General features: G+C 48.0%; 1 protein-coding gene across 3 annotated transcripts; it reads right to left on the minus strand.

Moving 5' to 3' along the window:
* Positions 1-469: 469 nt before the first annotated feature.
* Positions 470-6,144, minus strand: LOC119106066 (DNA-directed RNA polymerase II subunit RPB7). Of its 3 annotated transcripts, none has more exons than XM_037229666.1 (4): positions 6,102-6,144; positions 5,136-5,263; positions 4,513-4,686; positions 470-1,158 (listed from the first exon to the last, which is right to left on the minus strand). In XM_037229666.1, the coding sequence occupies exons 2-4, from the start codon at positions 5,232-5,234 to the stop codon at positions 913-915; spliced, it is 519 nt and encodes a 172-aa protein (XP_037085561.1). In that variant the 5' UTR covers positions 5,235-5,263; positions 6,102-6,144; the 3' UTR covers positions 470-912. The 3 variants fall into 3 exon arrangements, with proteins under 3 accessions (XP_037085561.1, XP_037085567.1, XP_037085575.1); XM_037229672.1 differs by lacking the exon at positions 6,102-6,144 and adding an exon at positions 5,827-6,082; XM_037229680.1 differs by lacking the exon at positions 6,102-6,144 and adding an exon at positions 5,789-5,809.
* Positions 6,145-20,730: the final 14,586 nt, after the last annotated feature.

The following is a 20,730-nucleotide window of genomic DNA, read 5'->3' on the forward strand; positions in this document are numbered from 1 at the left end:
ATCGGTCCAGAGAGCCGTTAACGGGTACTTGGTCAAAGCGCCACACACCGCGCACATTCTTAGTAACCCCACGGGCCCGCAGCGCAGTGAGACATACTTGGTGAAGAGATGTTTGAAAGATATTTATTTCAAAGGTTCCATAACGCCAGACTAATTTCCAAATTCAGGCCCACGGTACAGAAACGCTGCAACACTTTAAGACGAGCGCATCCTTTAAATTTTCATCAATGCGGTCTCTCTCTCTCTCTCTCTCTCTCTCTCTCTCTCTCTCTCTCTCTCTCTCTCTCTCTCTCTCTCTCTCTCTCTCTCTCTCTCTCTCTCTCTTTCTCTCTCCCTTTCTCCGGGAGTTCACACAGACGTAATGACCACTTCACTCCGGCACCCCGGAGATACCTTTTAAGATTACATGAGAATCATCATGGTAACTTCTGGTGACCAACGCCTCCCTAAACTTCCAAGAACTGAAACATTGCCATCAAAATGCATGTATTCGTGATAATGCGGACAATGTAAAAAATGATGTTGATGTCAATGCACAATGGCCTGGAGCCTGCGGCGCTGAATGCACGTTTGCTACGCGTGCGCCACTCGGGGCGGGCGTCCTTTGTTCCGCTCCCTGGAGGTGTGACCAGTCAACACAGCACGCGCTGACCTTCGCAGACCGCACAGCTCGGAGCCAACCCACACTCTTCACGGAACCCCAGTCTCAACCCACCTCCAAACCCCTACACGAGGCGAGCCACAGGTCGCCACACTCGCAAAGTCGAGCACAAAACGGAAACGCTTCCCTTATGATTTCAGCAAATCGCGTGCTGCAAGGGTGCTGTGCGACTCACAACGCACCATCTGTTGACAGTTTGCCCACGCGACTGGCGGTGCCAGGCTGTCCAACTAGCGACTCGCATCTGCTGTCTAGCTGATGAGCCCCAAGTAGTCGTCCATGAGGGTGCCGATGGCGAAGATGTCGCTGGCATCGACGCGGGTGCCGACGATCTTGAGCCGGATCTCGTCGTCCTGCTGGATGACCACATCCTCGTCCTGGGTCTTGTAGCAGGGCGGGTTGGAGTTGGGGTCGAACACCATGTCGCTCGGGATCGAGTGGCGCGACACGAAACAGCTGAGCGGCCCGATCTCCGTGAAAAGGCCCACCTTGTTCACCTGCCAAAGACGGACAAACGCGTCGCACGAATCTGGGGACGGAGCGCTTCGTAACGTCCCGTTAAATATTTCCTGAAAGTGTGGAACTTCCGACTGTACGAATGCTAAATAGCACTGGGAAGGGAGAGTGAGAGGAAGAATTTAGGAGTGATGACATTCAATTCATGGACATCACTATCTGCGTGTTACAAACCCGGCCGCGTCTCCACACACGCACCACCCGGTGCGTAAGGAGCTGTCAACATCTCACCGACGACAGCTATTAGTAAAGTCGTGCATAACTTCACCTGGTGCATACAGGTCGGTTCATTCAGTCGTTCTGCCGTCACTGTATGACCACTGTTCATGATCTTTGCGGGGTCAAACCAGGCCAACGTGGGGAGAATAGCGGACTTTGGTCTGTTCTTTATCTTACGATCGCTGTACCACTCAAATGTGGAGGGTGGGGCGCGGTACAGTTGGACGTGCCAGCCGTGGAACACGCTGCCTGGGAGGAAATGTGTTGCCACTCGAACAGAGTCAACCATTTTAGCGAAAACGTCAAGGCAACTGCACTTCCGCCTGTTGTTAAAAAAGAGAAACAAAGCTCACATTTCGGTGGTGACGCCTCTACGTGTCCACCTTTGTCGGTGCGATAAATTGGGAGTGCTATGAAGGATATCGCTACATTGGATGACCCGAGAACTTTGCAATGAAACTAGGCGAAAATGAGCCTCCAATTGGAAATGCATACATCGCGACTGACCTCCACTAGCTCCCGCCGTCTTCATCACACGCCAGCGAATAAGGGGACCCAACACCCCTCACCAACCCTACACCAGGCCTTAGAGGAAGTTTAAAACAGTGGTACGCTTAGTTGTCTTCACCGCTCCAAAGGTTTTAACTTGAGTTCTTTTGACAGCTTTAATCAGGCGTCAGTGGAAATTCAAAAGGGTGGTCCGCAGTGTTGTTTTCAGCGATCCCCAGCTTTTGACTTCAGTTCTTTCAATATCATTTATATAGATGACCTGCCTAGTCGAATCACAGCAAGCCTTATCACAGTTTCGTGATTCAGATCCATCTGCGGGCTGTCTCAGGTGGACACACACAATTGGCAGTTCGGTGGAAGCCGGTAACAGTTCACGAAACATTCGCGCTGTCTCCAATAACCGAGGACAGGGCGTACCAAACGGCACATACACGCGCGAATACCGATCTTCTGCGAACGGGGATTGTATCGAAACACCGCTCGCTGTCTTTAGAAAGTGAACCCGTAATGGCCACCACCCAAATCGGGATACTAATAACCAATGAACTAGCCAACGAGCAGCGGCGTAAGCTTTAACACTTGTCTGTTAAACGGGAAGGCATGTGAGTTTACGGACCAGTTATACGACGTGATTACCTGGAGAGCTTGCAGGGCTTATCTGTTGCCTATAACAATGCGTTGCAAACAAGGACGACGAAAAGTCTAAGCATCACATCACAGACATATGTCGATGATGTGGTGCAAATGACCGATGAACTCGAAATATCCCAGTCAGACACGAAGAGCGAGCACCAACAGTGACTCGAACCCAACCCGCCTGGCAGGCGCTCCATTGGGCCAATCGCCAGGCAGGTGGTCCAACTAACTGAGGCATCGGGATAGACGCTGACATGAGTATATCTGCTAGAAATGAAAACAAGAGGAGTTCAGCCGATGTCCATGCGATACGTATCGCTAAATGCGCCCAATAAGGCTTTAGGTTACTTGAAAAAAGATTAATTTGCTGATGGAACCCTGCACACATCTTGCCAGATCCGCGCGTAGCATGGTTATGACTACGATACATGCCCATTGCACAACTGATATACTGTAACCGAAACCAGGGCTGAATCCATCGAAGTGTTCCATGTATGTATGTACGTATGTATGTATGTCATGTATGGTATGTATGGCATGTGAGCATACCGGTAGGACGAAGTGAACCCATCCACGTTAGAGCCTTCGCTGATACGATCCGTAAGTCTCTGGCACAGGGGACCCCGTAAACACGAATGCCTTCTGAATGCATGACCACGATAGTGTAGTGGCCAAGCCGCGCGTCCAGGAAGCCATATGTGCAGGGTTCCATTCCCCGCAGTGCCCGCCCTTCCCACCAAGGTGACAGGGGCGGGCGACGCCAGAGCCTCCGCTGCTGAGAGCTGAGCGTCGTCCCAATAGTCCCAACATCGTCCCAAGTCCCAATAACACGACATGGTCAGTCTAAATGAGGCCTTGGCTACGCATATGTATTGGGTGCGACACGCAACAGAAGCAGCTCGAATGAACTGCTTCTGTTGCGCGCTGGACGCTGTGAGGTGCAGAACAGGGTGAAATTCCAGCACCTTAACATTACATACTAAAGGAGGGGCAGGCAGTGACCAAACTGCGAAGCGAAAAATGTTGACATACTAGGGCAGCTCGGAAACGTCCACGGTCAACACGCGATGGGTGACAACCGCAAACTTCTGACGATTGTAGCGGGCTTAGAATTCATTTTACGGAAGGTCGGTATCTCGGTGCCTGATTTCTTATTTGTTGTTCAATGTTTCTGTTAACTTAGCGTAAATTTACGAGCTAGATGATATGAGAAAAGGACTGGATTGAGAGCGGGTAATTTCCGCACGGCTCTGAAATCTATCACGGCGCCCAACAAACCTCGCGCCGTCCGCTGTTGTAGATAACGCATTCGACTGAACTCCGTTGTAAGATATCAACATAAAAACGCACACCAAGTTGCCCCATAGAAAGTTCGACAGTTATAACGTCATTTGAGGTGCATACGCCAACTAAGCCTCTTTTTCAGGCGTATATTGTTCTATGTCACATTGCTTTGGTACTGTACCAACTGCAAACCTTTCTTTTTTGATATCCTTAAGCAAGCCATGCTTAAGTCAAAACGCAGTTCTTGACCCCCCCCCCCCCCCACAGAACACAAATGCATGACACATTCTCACCCCCGCCGGTGTCTTCGGTCATAACGCTACGGACCAAAACGCAGTCATCCTAAAGGAACCACCAGGTGGCAATCGCCTTCTACTGAGGCCTGTGGTGAGGTCAAAACTTTGCGGATTAACAGCGTTAAGACAAAGCTTTTGGCAAAGAGATGCCATTTGAACCCGAAAGGTCATCTCACAGGATCCCATACATTTAGCTTCTTACAGGTGGGAAAATTAGGTTGGATAATGCAAGTACAGCTCCAATGGCTTGATCTCGCCCACCGCAAATTCAAATTTGTTCTGTGAAGCTCCTCAAGCCATGCAATTTGTAAAGGCTATGAGACATCACGATTCGAACGCAGAGCCGCGTCGTCGCTAAAGTCGATCAGTCGAGAGCTGAGGTCAGCTCACCTGAGTGACCACCGCGTCCAGCACTTCGCCCTTGAACGGCCGGAACACGATGGCCTTGTACTTGACCGGGTAGACCACGAAGCCGCGGCCCGGCTGGATCAGGCCGGCGCCAATGTTGTCGATGGTCGTCACCGAGATGACGAAGCCGTACTTGCCGGTGCAGGTGCCCTCCACCTAGCGCGGGGAGGGAGAGCATTAGTCAGCCGGACAAGACTACGCAAACACGGGACGGCCTGCTATGCGGAGCAGACTGACAGCGGAGTGCAGAAGACATGGCCTAGGCGACCACCAGTGCCTGTCAAGGCTGTTGCATGATGCCTGTCATTTAGCACTGCTTCTCAAACAATTGTCAGGACTGCAACAACACAAGCTCCACGCAAACTTGTCATAATCACATTTATTCTGTTAAAAACCATATTAAGCACATGTCAATGCACACCAGCTCATTTTTCCCTCCCCTTTGCACATGATCTGGTATCAGCAAACACACAAACAATCAGGGGCAGAGTTTCCCTTGTAAGCCCATGTGCATAATAAAGTTACATAAAACACACATGAATGTGTGTGCCTAAAAAAACAATAAGAGGCACTTCAATAATTTATATAGAAAACAGCAGACTTACCTCTGAGAACAACTTTTGTTTGACAGTTTCTAGCAGCTGGGGTCCAAAGTATCGTGGATGAAGCAGAATTTCATGCTCAAGAGAAATGTGAAAGAACATTTTGATGACTTCTCAAAACACAACACAACCTGAAAAACAACCGCAACATGACTATATGACATGGATGCCTCATATGATACTATTAGATAAGTAAAAACAATTTATCATGTGTGAGCAGACAAATCAAAAGGGAATGTGATAGTTGCAGGATAAACCTAAAATATCTTGTACATGGCAACACAACATGTCTTGTGATTCAATAGCCACACACTTGATCACCAGACAGTACAACATGCAACCTCTGATCATTCTACTTTGCTTGAATCTGGACAGAATGGAATGAAGAAAAGTGCTTCATTCAGTGCAAGAATGACTGATTTCACAACATAGCACTCCTTACTGATAAAATACAACATAATTGTGAAAGCACTGCAGAACTGGTAAAACACCACAAAGCTGTTAGAACTCATTTGGAACTAGGATGGTCAGCATTCAAGACTTCCAATATTCCGCAGGAGTGTGTCTAACATTTCAAAATATACCTTCACATCGTGACTTTGAGCTCCGAGTACCAGATGAGCATAATTTGCTATATTGCCCAGGTCTCTGCTGACCTCGTGCCTTCCCCTCAAGTTGTGCTGTTCCCACCTACTTGATATGTTGCTTTCAGCATTTGTAACATGCTTTGCTGACTATGTTAGGCTCAAGGCAAATACATTGTGGGCATTCCTTTTAATCTGTGTGATGCTGACACTGCTATACCGTGCCAGCTTGATATATCTTGTGGCAGCTTCCAGGATCACTCAGTACATGATAGATAATTGATCCATATCCAGCATGTGACATCTCCACAAAACATCATACGTCATGCGAATCGTATCTCAATGTGACACTTAATGTGTACTGTAAATGCTCATCCCTCTTTACCTTCCGGCCGACAATGCTTGCGGAGGGAAGAGCGTCGGCTTAGGTCTGTAATGAGGACCGGGCAATCAGCTGACGAAACGTCGGTGCCAGGCCGGGTAAATCATCCCAATGCCAGGTTTTGCGCTCCTCATGACGTCACTGGTACATGCGAAGATTGGGCTTCTTTTACTTCTCTCGACATCGCAAGGACTCACAAGCTGCTTATGATGACAACATTGAAAACCAAGCAGGCATTCGTAATACCACGTGTCTTGCATCCTACTGATGACGCCGCTGGGACGAATGAATCGGTCATCAGTTGAAAACTTTCAGTGGGACACGTTTTTCGGCTGTGTTTTCCCGTTGCTCACGACGTTCGGGGTGACCGTTGCGGCGTACGTGCATCTGCCTACGTACTCGTGGTTAACATTCTTATGGTGATGCCGTTTGAAAAAGATAAAGTAAGAAAATGGGAAGAGTTTTACGTGCTGCTCATGACGTCACGTGACACGAGTTATGGTCTTCGTATCGTATCACTAGGGAATCTAATAATGGTGGAAAACCACCTTTCCCACCAGGCTTCCTCAAGAAACTACTGCAAGAAGGTCCAAGTGACCCATGAACAAACAGCATTTAGGCATGTCCACGCTGATCTGCCAATGGGGCCGGAGAAAGGCATGAACTGACTCAACGTTTTTGCCTACCGGCATTATGTGTCTCTAACAAACATTCCAAAATAGTGTCCATCGGTGCAACCACTGGTGGGCACCATTTTGACACGATTTAGATGACAATGGTTTCTCCTAGACTTGAGACGTGGGTTCCGTGAGTGTTATGGTGCAGAATATATTTAGAGTATTAGCGTTATGGCAATGGGTGGGAAGAATCGACTACAATAAGACTATGAGCACCCTCACTTTCTGAGGCGTTCATCCGGCTATGTTTCGGGTGCCAACGCCGGATCATGTATTACATTTACAGCCCAACTCTTCAATTTACCTTCCGGCCCTCTGCTATGAACTCTCCAATTTCAATGCGTGATATTGCTTTGCTGCGTTTGGAAACGACTGCAGGGTGTTTAAAATCATTCCTGAACAAAATGCCTTTTCGGTGAGACCACCTCGAGTTAGTATGGCCGCTGCTGGGCATAATCGTAGATTTTACCTTTCGGCCGCCAGCCTTATCCACGCATTTCACACGCACCGATGTAGTTTCAATCTTTTCAACTACCAACACCATTTTAAGAATATACAGATAATTTCCCTCATATGGTGAAGAAATGGCCTCATTATTTCGGAACAAGATGTCATTCGAGTGAGCCAATCCCGAATTGCCAACGGAGTCGTTCATAGGCATAAGCGGACTCTTTACGTTTCGGCCGTCATCATCATCTGATCAGATCTGCACACCACCACGGCCTACAAAGCACATACAGCGTACTTTGAGGCCGAAGCAGGACCTAGTTCCCTGCGAGCGTGAATAAACGTTGTTTTGCAGCTATAGGCACGTATCTCCCACGAAGCGTGTTTATCTGACAAATGAAGGATAATGGTTGCACATGGCGAAGCAGAGAAATATCCTATGGAAATGCGCCTATGCCTCCTATGCCGAGGAAGGTTCGAGCGCAACGGCGTCCCCACTTTCTGGGAACGTAGGGCATTAAAGTTATGGAATTGGATGGGAAGAATCGCCAACAATATGACTAGGATCACCCCCCCCCCCCTTTCTGAAACGCTCCGCGTATGCTACGGGTGCCAGCGGCAGACCTTTTATCACCTTTGCAGCCAAACTCTTCAACTTACCTTACGGCCGCCTGCTTTTAAATCTCTATTCGCACTGCATGACATAGCTTTGCTGCATTTGGAAACTATTGCAAGGTGCTCCAGATGATTCCTGAACGTAATGCCACCAGCGTGACTTGGGCTGTGGGACCCATTTAAAAATGGGAACATGTCTGGGGCCTGCGATTTACATTGACTGGGACCCCTTAAGTCAGCTACCGGCCTACTGTGTCGACCAGGGACTCACCGTGACGTACAGTGAAACGCCGTTTCATGGTATATGCATAAAGCCGCAGACGTGCATTGTTGCAGGCTCATATGCGGTTAGGCATTGCACCGGCCCCAGTACAAGCTGTCGTTTTGTGCCTCATAAGCCGTGGCGCTCCCCGTCAATAATCGGCCGGGGCTGGAATGTTGCTATTGCCCTGAGCAGTGTCCGTCGGTGCAACCACTGGCGTACACCATTTGGACACGATTTAGATGACACTGGTTTCTCCTAGTCTTGAAACGCGAGTTCCGTGAGTGTTATGGCACCCTCACCATTAGACACTTTCTGAGAATGTATGCAGAGTATTAGCGTTATGGCAATGGATGGGAAATATCGACTCCGATAAGACTGTGATCACCCTCACTTTCTGAGACTTTCATCCGTCTATGTTTTGGGTGCCAACGCCGGATCATGTATTACATTTGCAGCCCAACTCTTCAATTGACATTCCGGCCCTCTGCTATGAACTCTCCAATTTCAATGCGCGATATTGCTTTGCTGCGTTTGGAAACGACCGCAGGGTGTTTAAAATCATTCCTGAACAAAATTCCCTTTAGGCGAGTCCATTTCGAGTCAATAACATGGCCGTTGATGGGCATAATCATACCTTTTACTTTTCGGCCGTCAGCCTTATCCACCCATTTCAAACGTGCCAATATAGTTTTAATCGATGCAACCACCACCTGCACCATTTTAAGAACGTGAGGGTTTTTTCCTCATATCGTAGAAAAAATGACCTTACCATTCCTGAAGAAGATATCATTTGAGAAAGCCAATCCCGAATTACCAATAGAGTCGTTCATAGGCATAAGCGCACTCTTTAAATTTCAGCCGCCAGCATCATCTGATCATGTCAGGTGTCAGTATATTTTCCATCGGTGCAGTCATCAGTGAATACCTTTTCAAAAGTGTTTATAAGCAATCAAAATGTGCAATCCTCGGCAGATTACCACTGCACACCACTACGGACCATGTGACACATACACACAAAGTACATTAAGACCGACACAGTAACCTAATCGCCTGCGAGCATAAACAATTGTTATTTTGCAGCTATAGGCATATACCTCTCATGAAGCGTGTTTATCTGACAAATAAAGGGCAATTGTTGCTCATGGCGGAGCAGAGGAACCAATATATCCTATGCAAATGCGCTTGTGGCTCCTATGCCGATGAAGGTTCGAGCGCAACGGCATTTCTGAGAATGTAGAGCATTAAATTGATGGAATTTGATGCGAAAAATCGCCGACAGTATGACTAGGGACGCCCTCCCTTTCTGAAACGTGTTTCCAGGCATGTTATGGGTGCCAGCGGCAGACCTTTCATCACTGTTGCAGCTAAACTCTTCAACTTACCTTACGGCCGCCTGCCTGGAAATATCCAACTGAACTGCATGAAATGGCTTTGGTGCATTTGGAAACTACTGCAAGGTGCTCCAAATGATTCCTGGATATAATGCCACTAACGTGGCCTGGCCTCTGGGATCCATTTTCAAAATGGGGACATGGCTGGCGCCTGCGCTTTACATTGGCTGGGGCCCCTTAAGTTAACTAGCGGCCTACTGTGTCGACCAGGGACTCAACGTAACGTACAGTTAAACGCCGTTTCATGGTATATGCATAAAGCCGCATACATTGTTGCAGGCTCGCGTGCGATTAGGTGCTGCACCGGCCCAAATACACGCTGTCGCTTCCTGTCTTATAAGCCCGGCAATAATCGGCCGAGGCTAGAATGTTGTTATTGCCCTGACCACGATGCTGGAATTTTACATCAGCACATGTTTCATGGTATCTGCACATAGTCGCATACACAGCTTGTTTCAGTCTCGCATATTGTTACATATTGCGTCGGCTTTAACGCATGTTGTCGCGATGTGCCCAGTAGGACGTGGTGCTCCCCGGGCACGACCTACTTATGATGGAATATTTCAATTACCCTATTAAACAAAGATGGTTTCCGGTTATGATCGCACTGATAAGATCTTGACTCCAACGTTTGATATGGACAGACCATGTTTGCGGCCGAAACGTAAAGAGCTGTGTTTTAAACCTATCACCGACCCTGTTGGAAACTCTCGTTCTATTGTGTGCTTGTTGGGATGTATCCGCTTTTCCGCGTGTCATATGTGACCGTTGGACCTGATTTTTCGAGTAAACATGCGTTTCGTGGCACATACATCGTGGCACATACACATACACCGCATACACGCCGTGCTTCACGCTCGAAGGCGTGTAGGCATTGCGCAGGACTTAACGCAAGCTCTGGGTATGTGCCCAATAGGCCATGGTGGTGCCCGTGAAAAGCAACCGGGGCTAGAATATTTCGGATGCCGTTTCAACAGCTTTAGAATGATGTCCACTAGTCGTTGCACCGATGGAAACTACATTGACACGTTTGAAATGGACAAATGATACTGGTGGCCGAAACGTAGAGTTCGCTTTACGCCTATCATCGGCCCTATTGGTAACTCCGAGTGGGCATACCCGAATGACATTTTGTTCAAGAGGGATGGATCCACTGGCTCCATGATGATAGCAAAATTGCATGCATAGCTTTAAAATGGTGTTGTTAGTGATATCGATTTAAACTATGCTCGCACGTTTGAAATGGACAGACAGTGGTAGCGGCCGAAACGTAGAGTCTGCTCATGTCTATCAACGGCCACTATTGGTAACAGCGATTGGACTGATTTTAATGCAACTTCGTTAATGAATCATTTGGACCTCCAGTACTTTCTAAATATAGCAAAGTTAGGTCATGGAGTCAAACTGAACATTTCATGGCAGGCGGTCGTAATGAAAATGAGTATTAGTTGAAAGCGGTGATTTGGCGACCGGCGCTACCAGCCGGAATTGGACTTTCTGATTCATTTTCCTGTACTGGCGTAGCGTTTTCTCTGTTTTCTAATGTGTGACCAATGCGTTTTATGGTATATACACATAACCGCATGCAAGTCCTGTATCAGGCTCGCAGGCGGTTAGGCATTGCGTTGGCCTTAACGTACGCTGTGGCTTTGTGCCCCGAGGAATAATCCATCTAGGTCATGGTGGGCCTCGAGGAATAATCTCTCGAGGCTACAATGCTTTCAGGGCCCTCACCGTGATACATGAACGCTCAGATGAACACACGTTCTATGGTACATTGCAAAGCGAAAACAAGCGAGTTTCGGCTGGCAGGCTGTTAGTTATTACGTCAGACAACTGGGCACATGACACGCTGCTCCTATTTGCCCAGTTAGCAGCGCTGGCCCCCGGGAACAACAGTTTTGGAATAGTGTCGGCTAGTGATTTCACTGATGGAAACTGAGCTGACACGCTTGAAATCGGCAAATAATGCTGACGGTCGAATCGTAGAGTCCGCTCATACATATCACCTGCCCTATTGTTAACTCTGCTTCTCCTGTGTGCCCGTTGGGACGTGTGCTTCGTTTCAACGTGTCATACGTAAAGGTAATATGTGGACTGGCGCTGCCCGCCGGAACCTAGACAGAGGAACGGTTCAGAAAAAGTTGTCGCTCATACTCATTTTGTACTTGATTTTTCATTGGTTGCCGCAGGGTAAATCTCAACAATCTTGAAGGGGGGGGGGGGGTGGGGTGCCATGAAACGTAGAGATCCCACGTTTCTACGCTTGCAGCCCAAAGGCACAACGTGATTGATTCCCCCCGTTCCAAATGTGATGGCTCCTCTCTCATGCCATGCGTGACTATTACACTAGATTTTTCAAACAAACACGTTTCATGACATTCACATATAAATGTATGCAAACCCTGTGTCATGCTCACAGGCGGGTAGGTATTGCGTCGGCCTGAACGTACGCTGTGGGTTTGTGCCTAATAACCAGTGTTTGTCTGCGGTAGTAATCTGCTGAGCGACGCATAATGTATTTGTTATCTAAGCATTTTTAAAATGATTCCAAAATCATTCATCATTTCAGCATCATTCAACTCTGTGAATTAAACACTTCTCATGTTTATAATTGTTTACGGCCAATCATTAATAATGCAACGTACATGGATGTTAACGCACCCATTAATACAATAGTGGCATGTGGTGATATATATATATATATATATATATATATACATGCATATGCATATATCTAGGCAAAGTGTTATTTTTGACGACAGACAGGCGAATCTCGCAGAGCTTGCACACTTGCTTCGCTGTGCGTTGGTGCGATACGGGTTGGAGTGTTGTAGGTGGTCAGTGGAAATGGTGTGTTCATGGTGCTCTGGATCTAACACGGACTTTACGCCTCTGTATGCCCCATCACACATCACGCTAATGATCTTCGTAATGTTGTTGTCAATTGATTAACCTCATCTCTGCTGCCGTTGTATTGGAAGTCAAAGGGTGCTGGAAAGTAAACTTCTCCATAATGGCAGTCCAACCGTCAACATGGGATATCAACACCATAAAGCGTGTTAACGTACACAACGAGCAGCACCATATACTTGGGCGATTCGTCAGACCCCAGCCGTACAGCCATTCTCGTCATTCCGATGCTCCGTTGTGCATAGGCTATTAGACACATGATACGGTCCGCTGTAAGACGCCTAACGCCTACTCTATCGCGCATCCTATTTCAGGAGAATTTTCAATAAGCACCAGAAAACTGCTCTCTGCTGCCCTTGCCCTGAGCACAGCTCCATTACTAAAGACTTCGTAAAACAGTGGAGCGAACTGTGTTTATGTAAAACTTTTGCTATCTCTTCCGCGTTATACATTCCTGTATCATTGTCATACATCCCTCGGTCTTATTCGATGCCGGGTTCACCGCAATCTGGCCTATGGTGTTGCGGCGACCGACGGCCTTGGCCGATCAGTTGATCGTTCGCGCTATTTCGCTCGCGCCAACTCGCCTGTCGTCAAGCGCGTTGATTTTGGAGCCTGCATGAAGATGTTCTAATTGGCCGGGCGGGAGAAATGTCAAAAGCGCCAATGCCAATCACTGGACCGGACCGCGCGCAGATCACGAATTGGCGCATGGGTTGGCATTTGGAGGTGGATCTAGGTGAGGTCAACCAAACAGGAAGCAATATGGAGGGAAGCAAATATATCGCCTGCCATGGCTGCAGTTATCAACAGCATAACAATTAGCTTGTCACGAGGCATCATTGCTGATACCCAATGCAGCAATAACATAAAGTGCATGACACAGCAAGAAGAGGCACTTTCGAGAAGTTTCAGAAGAGCGCAATGCTGACAACCGTTCACTAACGGGGACGCTTCTATCCGGAATGTAATTCACTTGAGCTACGATGACTTTTTAGGTCGGCACAAGACCACTCCTTGACGCTAAGTCTGATGCATGACGTGGCGACATGTTCACTGAGTGGCGAAATGCAGTTACGTACATACGTATATGGCACGCCTGTCTGGAAAGTTTTTTTTGCTGAGTGCTTTATATATATATATATGTTTATATTTCATTTACCTCGAAACAGTTTTAAAATGGTGTCCTCGACTGATTGCACCGGAGGAAAATACACTGAATCGTTAGAAACGGACAGATAATGCTGGCGGTCGAATCGCAAATAGTTCGTCTCTGCTATCACCGGCCCTGATATTTCAGAGTGAGCTTAGTTGTTCCTCAATCATTCGGACCCATCTGCAAAAGTTTTTACGCGCAGCGAGCCTTGGTCATGCAGCATAATTTGAATTTCATTGCAGGCGTCGTAAGATTTGGTAAGGTTACAAAAGCGTTTGGTTGGAAATGATTTCTTGACTGGTGCAAGCAACGGACACATTGGCGTGGAAACGTGTCAGAAAGGTGAGGGTTGCCCAACTTATTTTGTACTCGAACGATTCGTGCTAAAAATTCTCGGAAGAGGGGGGGGGGCACAACACCCATGTAACTGCCGTTCCCTCGCCTATGAGACAAAACACACTTTTATTGATCCCCACGTCCCATGTCAGTTGTCTCTGCTACGTAATGTGCAACAACCATATTTGATTTTTTTAGGGAAACACTCGCTTTATGGTACACACATATAACCGCCCTCAAACCTTGTTGTGGACTTGCAGGCGGTTAAGTATTGCAACGATCCGAAGTTGAAGTAATATATATATATATATATATACATATATTTATTTATATGTATATATGCATATGTGTTACCACATGCTTCAATGGCAGATTTTAATTCATGCGCTATTCATTAGTCAGTGAGGAACCGCCAACATATACAAAACAAAGAAGTTATTAATCCGCAGAGTTAAATGATGCTGATAAGGCAGTAGTTTTAGCCCTATTTCTGGCAGAAAAAAACAGGACAATGAATATATAGTTTGGCTGATATTTCGGCGACATGCGTCTATCGAAACAATAGCAGAAGTTTGCTACTGCTCTTGCCTTTTAATTACTATTGCTGTTGCTGTTTGAAGGTTGCTTCTACTATTGTTTCGATATAGCTTGTTGCCGAAATATCAACTGAACTATATCTCCAGTATCCTGGTTTTTCTCCGAGGAATAAGGCTAATTCTGTCTTCTCTATGTAAGTAATGTCCTCGCTAATACATTGAACAACTTACGTAACTTTGAATGATGTTGAATGATGTTGAAATCATTTCAAAAATGCTTAGAGACCAAATGCAATATGCATCGCTGGGCAGATCACTACCGCGGACAAACACTGATTACTAGGCACAAACCCACAGCGTACGTTCAAGCCGACGCAATACCTACCCGCCTGTGAGCATGACACAAGGTTTGCATACACCTGTATGTGAATGTCATGAAACGTGTGTTTGTTTGAAGAATCTAGTGTAATAGTCACGCATGACATGAGAGAGGAACCATCACATTTGGGACGGGGAAATCAGTCACGTTATGTCTTTTGGGCTGCAAGCGTGGAAACGTGGGATCTGTACGTTTCATGGCGCCCCGTCCCCCCCCCCCCCCTTTCCAAGATTGTTGAGATTTACCCTATGGCAACGAATGACAAAGTTAAATGCAAAATAAATATGGGCGAAACCTCTTTCTGAACCGTTCCCCTGCCTAGGTCTCGGCAGGCAGCGCCAGTCCACATATCACCGTTTCAGCCAAGCACTTCCATTTGCTCTCCGGCCGTCTCCTGTAAAATCTCAAATTTCACTGCATGGCATAGCTTTTCTGCATTTATAAACTACTGCAAGGTGCTCCAAATGGTCCCTGGACACAACGTCATTGAGCTACGTCCACGCCAGGTTACCAATGGAGCCAGCGATAGTCATGAGCGGACTCTTAACGTTTCGGGCGCCAGCATTATCTACCCATTTCAGACGCGTCAGTATAGTTTTCATGGGTGCAACGACTCGTGGACGTCATTCTAAAACTGTTTTAAATGACATCTGCAATATTTTCAGCCCCAGTGAGCTTTTCACGGGCAGAACCACGGCCTCCAGGGCACATGAATAGAACGTGCTTTAAGGCCTACGCAATACCCACACGAGCCTTCGAGCGTGAAGCACGTTGTGTATTAGGGTGTCATCGAGGGAGTGAATCCCTTGGAATCAGCTGAGAGAAAGTTTTTCCTTGGCACACGGGTTAATGATAAGCTTTCAGGTCTGTCGCACCGCACCGATGTTGATATTCGTGAGGCGAGAGCAGTTTTTCTTTGATAGGCCAAGAAAACCGCATTCGATAGTAGCGTCACCTATTTCACGCACTGGGATCATCCTCCAACAAGCTTCAAAGCTGCCACTTTCCACACTACTGGTTCTTGGCAGATTAAGTGTGAAACATTATCATGAAGAGCATCAGCAAAACATCGCCAAACAGCTTTTAAGCTAATTTTTTAGTAAAGATTAATATTTGGTAAAACCCATGGCTGTGCAGCTATGAAAATGTCCCAATAGACCAGGTTCGGCTCAAGTTTGTTATTGCTAATGCCTCACTGTGATGTTGATGTGCCATTTATGTGCTTTTTGCGCGGGAGCTATGGGCTTTTTAGTTTAGTTTTGCCGGTACTGAAACATTTCTTTCGAACAATTACTTGCATGACCATGCCGAAGGATACACGGTCGCGCACAAGACATTTTGTGACAGGCCACCCGGCTCTACTGTCCCACCACCAGCTGCCGACTACGGGAAAGCCTTGAGTTATATCAGGTGACTGAGCGCATCGAAGAGGAATCTCACTAGCACCATCTTAAGACCGCGACGGTAGAAATCAAGGTATTGTAGGCCAACGAAGCTGCCCCTGTTCATGATTTAAAGTACGTAGCAAAATTGATCGAGAGGGACTGATATCATCCCAACAGAGCTATCAGCAAGAAATCAAAGAAAGAAAGACAGTGACACAGCAACGCCGCCACTGCGAAATTCAACAAGCTTCTTGATGTCGCGAAATGCCAGTGTAAGTCTCAGTGCAGCTTTCCATGCCCAATTGCCTGCACAGTGTATCAGGAGGAGGTTGCCATGATGGACCAGTACAAGCACCAGAAGCTTACCCTGGGGTCGTATGGCCGGGATACAACTGTGACTAGGGAGGCTCGCGAGATGCGGAGGGCGGCCAAACAACTCCAGGGGCGTCGTGGCTCGGCCGCCAGTGAAGCGGTATGTGCTGCTGAACCTGAGTCGCCTTCCCCGCCGACTGCTGAGCCTGCGCCGCCTGTTGACCCAGCGCTGGCTGCTAATGCTGACCCCGAGCCTGCTCCGGGACCAAGTGGTCTCAGCGCTGAAGAGTCAGCTGAGAGCACGGATTCCTGTATTCAGTCACGGTTCCATACATGGTGGAAGATGGTGACGACGCCGATTGTTCTTTCCGGTTGAGACCACTGCCACTATAGATTATAACGTTAACGATCTGACTAACACCGCTCTGGCGGCTGACAGCTACGGTGGCTCGAAACGGGTCGCTGCTGCTATCATCGCCTTTCAACAAGACGGTAGAGATGGACTGGCCATTGAAATTAAATATCGTGGATCCTAAGAAGATCTGCCGCGGAAGAGAAAGAAGGAGAAAAGAGACGGCTCGTCAAAATGATGGAGCAATTCACGAGTGAGGTTTGACCGTCCTCTACTCTGACGGCTGCGAAGGCAGGAGCTACATGAGCCACACGGAGCCAGACGAATGCCGTCGAAAAACACGTGGTCGTCATCACTGAGCCAGGCAGCCGCTACGTGACTCGTTTTACGTCCGAGTTAGGCCGCGCCCTGCATTTGTTCAACGGGCTACACGCCGTGAGCCCGCAGTGCGACGGTCACATCAATGTGCTCGGCCGCGATGGCACGGCCGTCAACACCGAAACGATAGGCGACGTGTTTCCGGCTGTTTGAGCTGGCCGCCGAGTCGCCCGTACACTGGTTCATCTGCCAGCTGCGTGGCAACGAGCTGAACCTCCTCCATCTGCTGCTGAGCCTGGATGGCACGACCACGGGATCGAAATTTTTCTGGACCCATCGGCAAGACCTGTGCCGGAGAGGTCCGGGAGAGCGACGTTGTGGCATTCAAGCCTAAGTCGGGGCACGTGCCAAACCTGCCGGTCGACCTGATTCAGCAGCTGAGCACCAACCAGCAGCTGCGCTACCTTCTGGCCTCCGGCGTTCCAAACGGCTCTGTCCGAAACGTGGGAGCCCAGCGGCGAGTAGGACCATCAAACCATGTCAGGTAAATATGAAAACAAATTATCTTCGAATTTATAACAACGAGTGTTTAAAGTCCATCAGGTATCAATCGATATTTCGTGTGCTCACTGTTGAGCATTTACTTATCATCGTACCTTGTGCCATAGTACGTCGCATCATTTGCTGGTTGGTTCATGCTTACTAGCGTATTTGTTGATATGTATTCCGTCACATTTGAGGACTCTGAATATCGGCATAGTTACATGCACTAAAGAGGCGCAATAATTTTTGTATGACCCAATGCTCAGTTCGTAGCTTGTACTATATTCGCTTTTGTTTTCAGATGGTCGACACTGGCCGCTGGTCTGCTCCTAGTTCACATCTCTACCGAGACTTCCAGCAGCGCTCTCAAGAACATCGTCCAGTGCGTGGTCTTTGTGTCGGTATGGTCCGCCATCCGGCAAAACAGCGGCTGCGACTTTGGCTTACGCAACTTGTTCCGGACCATCGCACTGCTCTGCGACCTGACGCAGCACATGTAGGCCACAGTGCAGCCAGTCCTCCAGCGTAACGTGTACTGGGTCCTTCTGGAACAGCTGCTGCTGGATATGGTGTGGGATGAGAACCGCATGGTTCGCGAAAAGGCGGTTCCGATCGTCGCGCCGCTCGTGAGCAGCAAACCGAGGACCTTCTTAAGCCCAGGGTCTTCGCCATCTCAGCGGTAAACTTCGAGGCCATGGGATACACCGAACTGATTCCCTGGCACGGACCAGTCACACAGCCCACACTGCGAAACATCAGCGGCTGCGTGCTGCGGAACAAAGTGCAGGCACCGCTGGCCATCTTGCCATATCTGGTTCACGCTAGGCGTGTGACGTAGCGCCGCACTGCCGAGGACGTCTGGGGCTGGAACTGGAGCTTCGGCACTATGTGGAGCCCAGCTGCGAAGGTATTTCTGCTACCGTACGATCTCTGCCAACACGTGTTTTGGTTTTCCAGCCTGTGAGCAGTTGCTGCTTGGGCCGGTGCATCGACTACACAGGCTCGGCAAGGATCAAGATGTGCGTGGGGTCACCCTACCGCCCCCCCCCCCCTCTCTACGTCCGTGGTACAGGCTGCGGAGCTTGCTGTATGTATTAAGTTGTACACCAGACAATATATTCTGAGTCGTATCCGATACATAGTCTTGTTTGCATCACGTGAGTTGTCTTAGAGAAGTGAAAGCCTGAATCAATACTAAGCAGCATATTCGTACGAGTTCATACTCAACAGCACATAAAGTTTCCGCCAAAAGACAATCAATCGGGCAATGTCTGGTCCGCATATTACATCCTAGACCGGGACATTCTCGCACGACGGCTTAAGGAGCGCTCAGTAGCATCGTTTCTTTACGCAAAGGTATTTTGTGTCGCTTGCCACCCACAGCTTGGTGTTGCCTGCGGCGACGGACGCCGGCCAGCATTGGGTGACTGCAACGCCGGGCGTCGGTTTACGGCGATATTTCGATCGACTCGCGCCTCACGAATTTAAGTTTTTGTGAAGAACCTTTGCTATGCCGTGTGCTTCTGGACTCCAGCACGAAAGAATTTCTTTGTCTCACTTGGTTTTGTTACTGATGACACACCATAGTGTGTGTGCGGCTAAACGTAATTACCATGAAAAGTATGTTTACCTGAAAAATCAAGTCCGACGGTCACATAGGACACGTTGAAACGAAGCACACGTGCCAACAAGCACACAAAAAAAGCAGAGTTAACAATAGCGCAGGTGATATGTATGAGCGGACTCTACGATTAGACCGTCAGCATTATCTGCTGATTTCAAACGGGTCAGTTTAGTTACCATCAGTGAAATCACTAGCCGACACTATTCCAAAACTGTCTAAATGACAATTCACATATTCTTGTTGGCGTGCTATTCCCGGGGACCAGCGCTGCTAACTGAGCAAACAGGAGCAGCGTGCCATGTGCCCAGTCGTCTGACGTAATACCTAACAGCCTGGGTATTACGTTGGATATCATGGTCAGGACCCTGAAAGCATTGTAGCCTCGAGAGATTATTCCTCGGGGCCCACCATGACCCAATGGGCACAAAGCCACAGCGTGCGTTAAGGCCAACGCAATGCCTAACCGCCTGCGAGCCTCATACAGGGCTTGCATGCGGTTATGTGTATATACCATAAAACGCATTAGTCACACATTAGAAAACAGAGGAAACGCTACGTCAGTGCAGGAAAATGAATGAGAAAGTCCACTTCCGGCTGGTAGCGCCGGTCGCCAAATCACCACTTCGAACCAATACTCATCTTCATTAGGACCGCCTGCCATGAAATGTTCAATTTGACTCTATGACCTAACTTTGCTGCATTTATAAAGTACTGGACGCCCAAATGATCCATTAATAAACTTGCATTAAAATCAGTCCAATCGATGCTACCAATAGAGGCCGTTGATAGACATAAGCAAACTCCACGTTTCGGCCGCTACCATTGTCTGTCCATTTCAAACGTGCGAGTATAGTTTAAATCGATGATATCACTAACAACACCATTTTAAAACTATGTACGCAATTTCGCTATCATCATGGAGACATTGGACCCATCCTTCGTGAACAAATGTCATGCGGGAATAATGGGGCCGATGATAGGCGTAAAGCGAACTCTTTACGTTTGGCCGTCAGTATCATTTGCCCCTTTCCAACGTGTCAATATAGTTTCCATCGGTGCAACGACTAGTGGACATCATTCTAAAGCTGTTGAAACGGCATCCAAAATATTCTAGCACGGCTTAGCTTTACATGGGAAATACCACGGCCTCCAGGGCACATAATCAGAGCGTGCGTTAAGGCCTACGCAATACTCACACGCTTTTGGGCGTGAAACACGGTGTGCATGCGGCCAAATGTATATACCATGAAAGACATGTTTACCTGAAAAATCATGTCCAACTGCCATATATGACACGCGGAAAAGCAGTACACATCCCAACAATCGCACAATAGAACGAGAGTTGCCAACAGGGCCGGTGATAGGTTTGAAACCCAGCTATTT

Source organism: Pollicipes pollicipes, unplaced genomic scaffold, assembly GCF_011947565.3.
Source record: "Pollicipes pollicipes isolate AB1234 unplaced genomic scaffold, Ppol_2.1 Scaffold_2555;HRSCAF=2994_pilon_pilon_pilon, whole genome shotgun sequence".
In the NCBI taxonomy this organism is placed as follows: domain Eukaryota; kingdom Metazoa; phylum Arthropoda; class Thecostraca; order Pollicipedomorpha; family Pollicipedidae; genus Pollicipes; species Pollicipes pollicipes.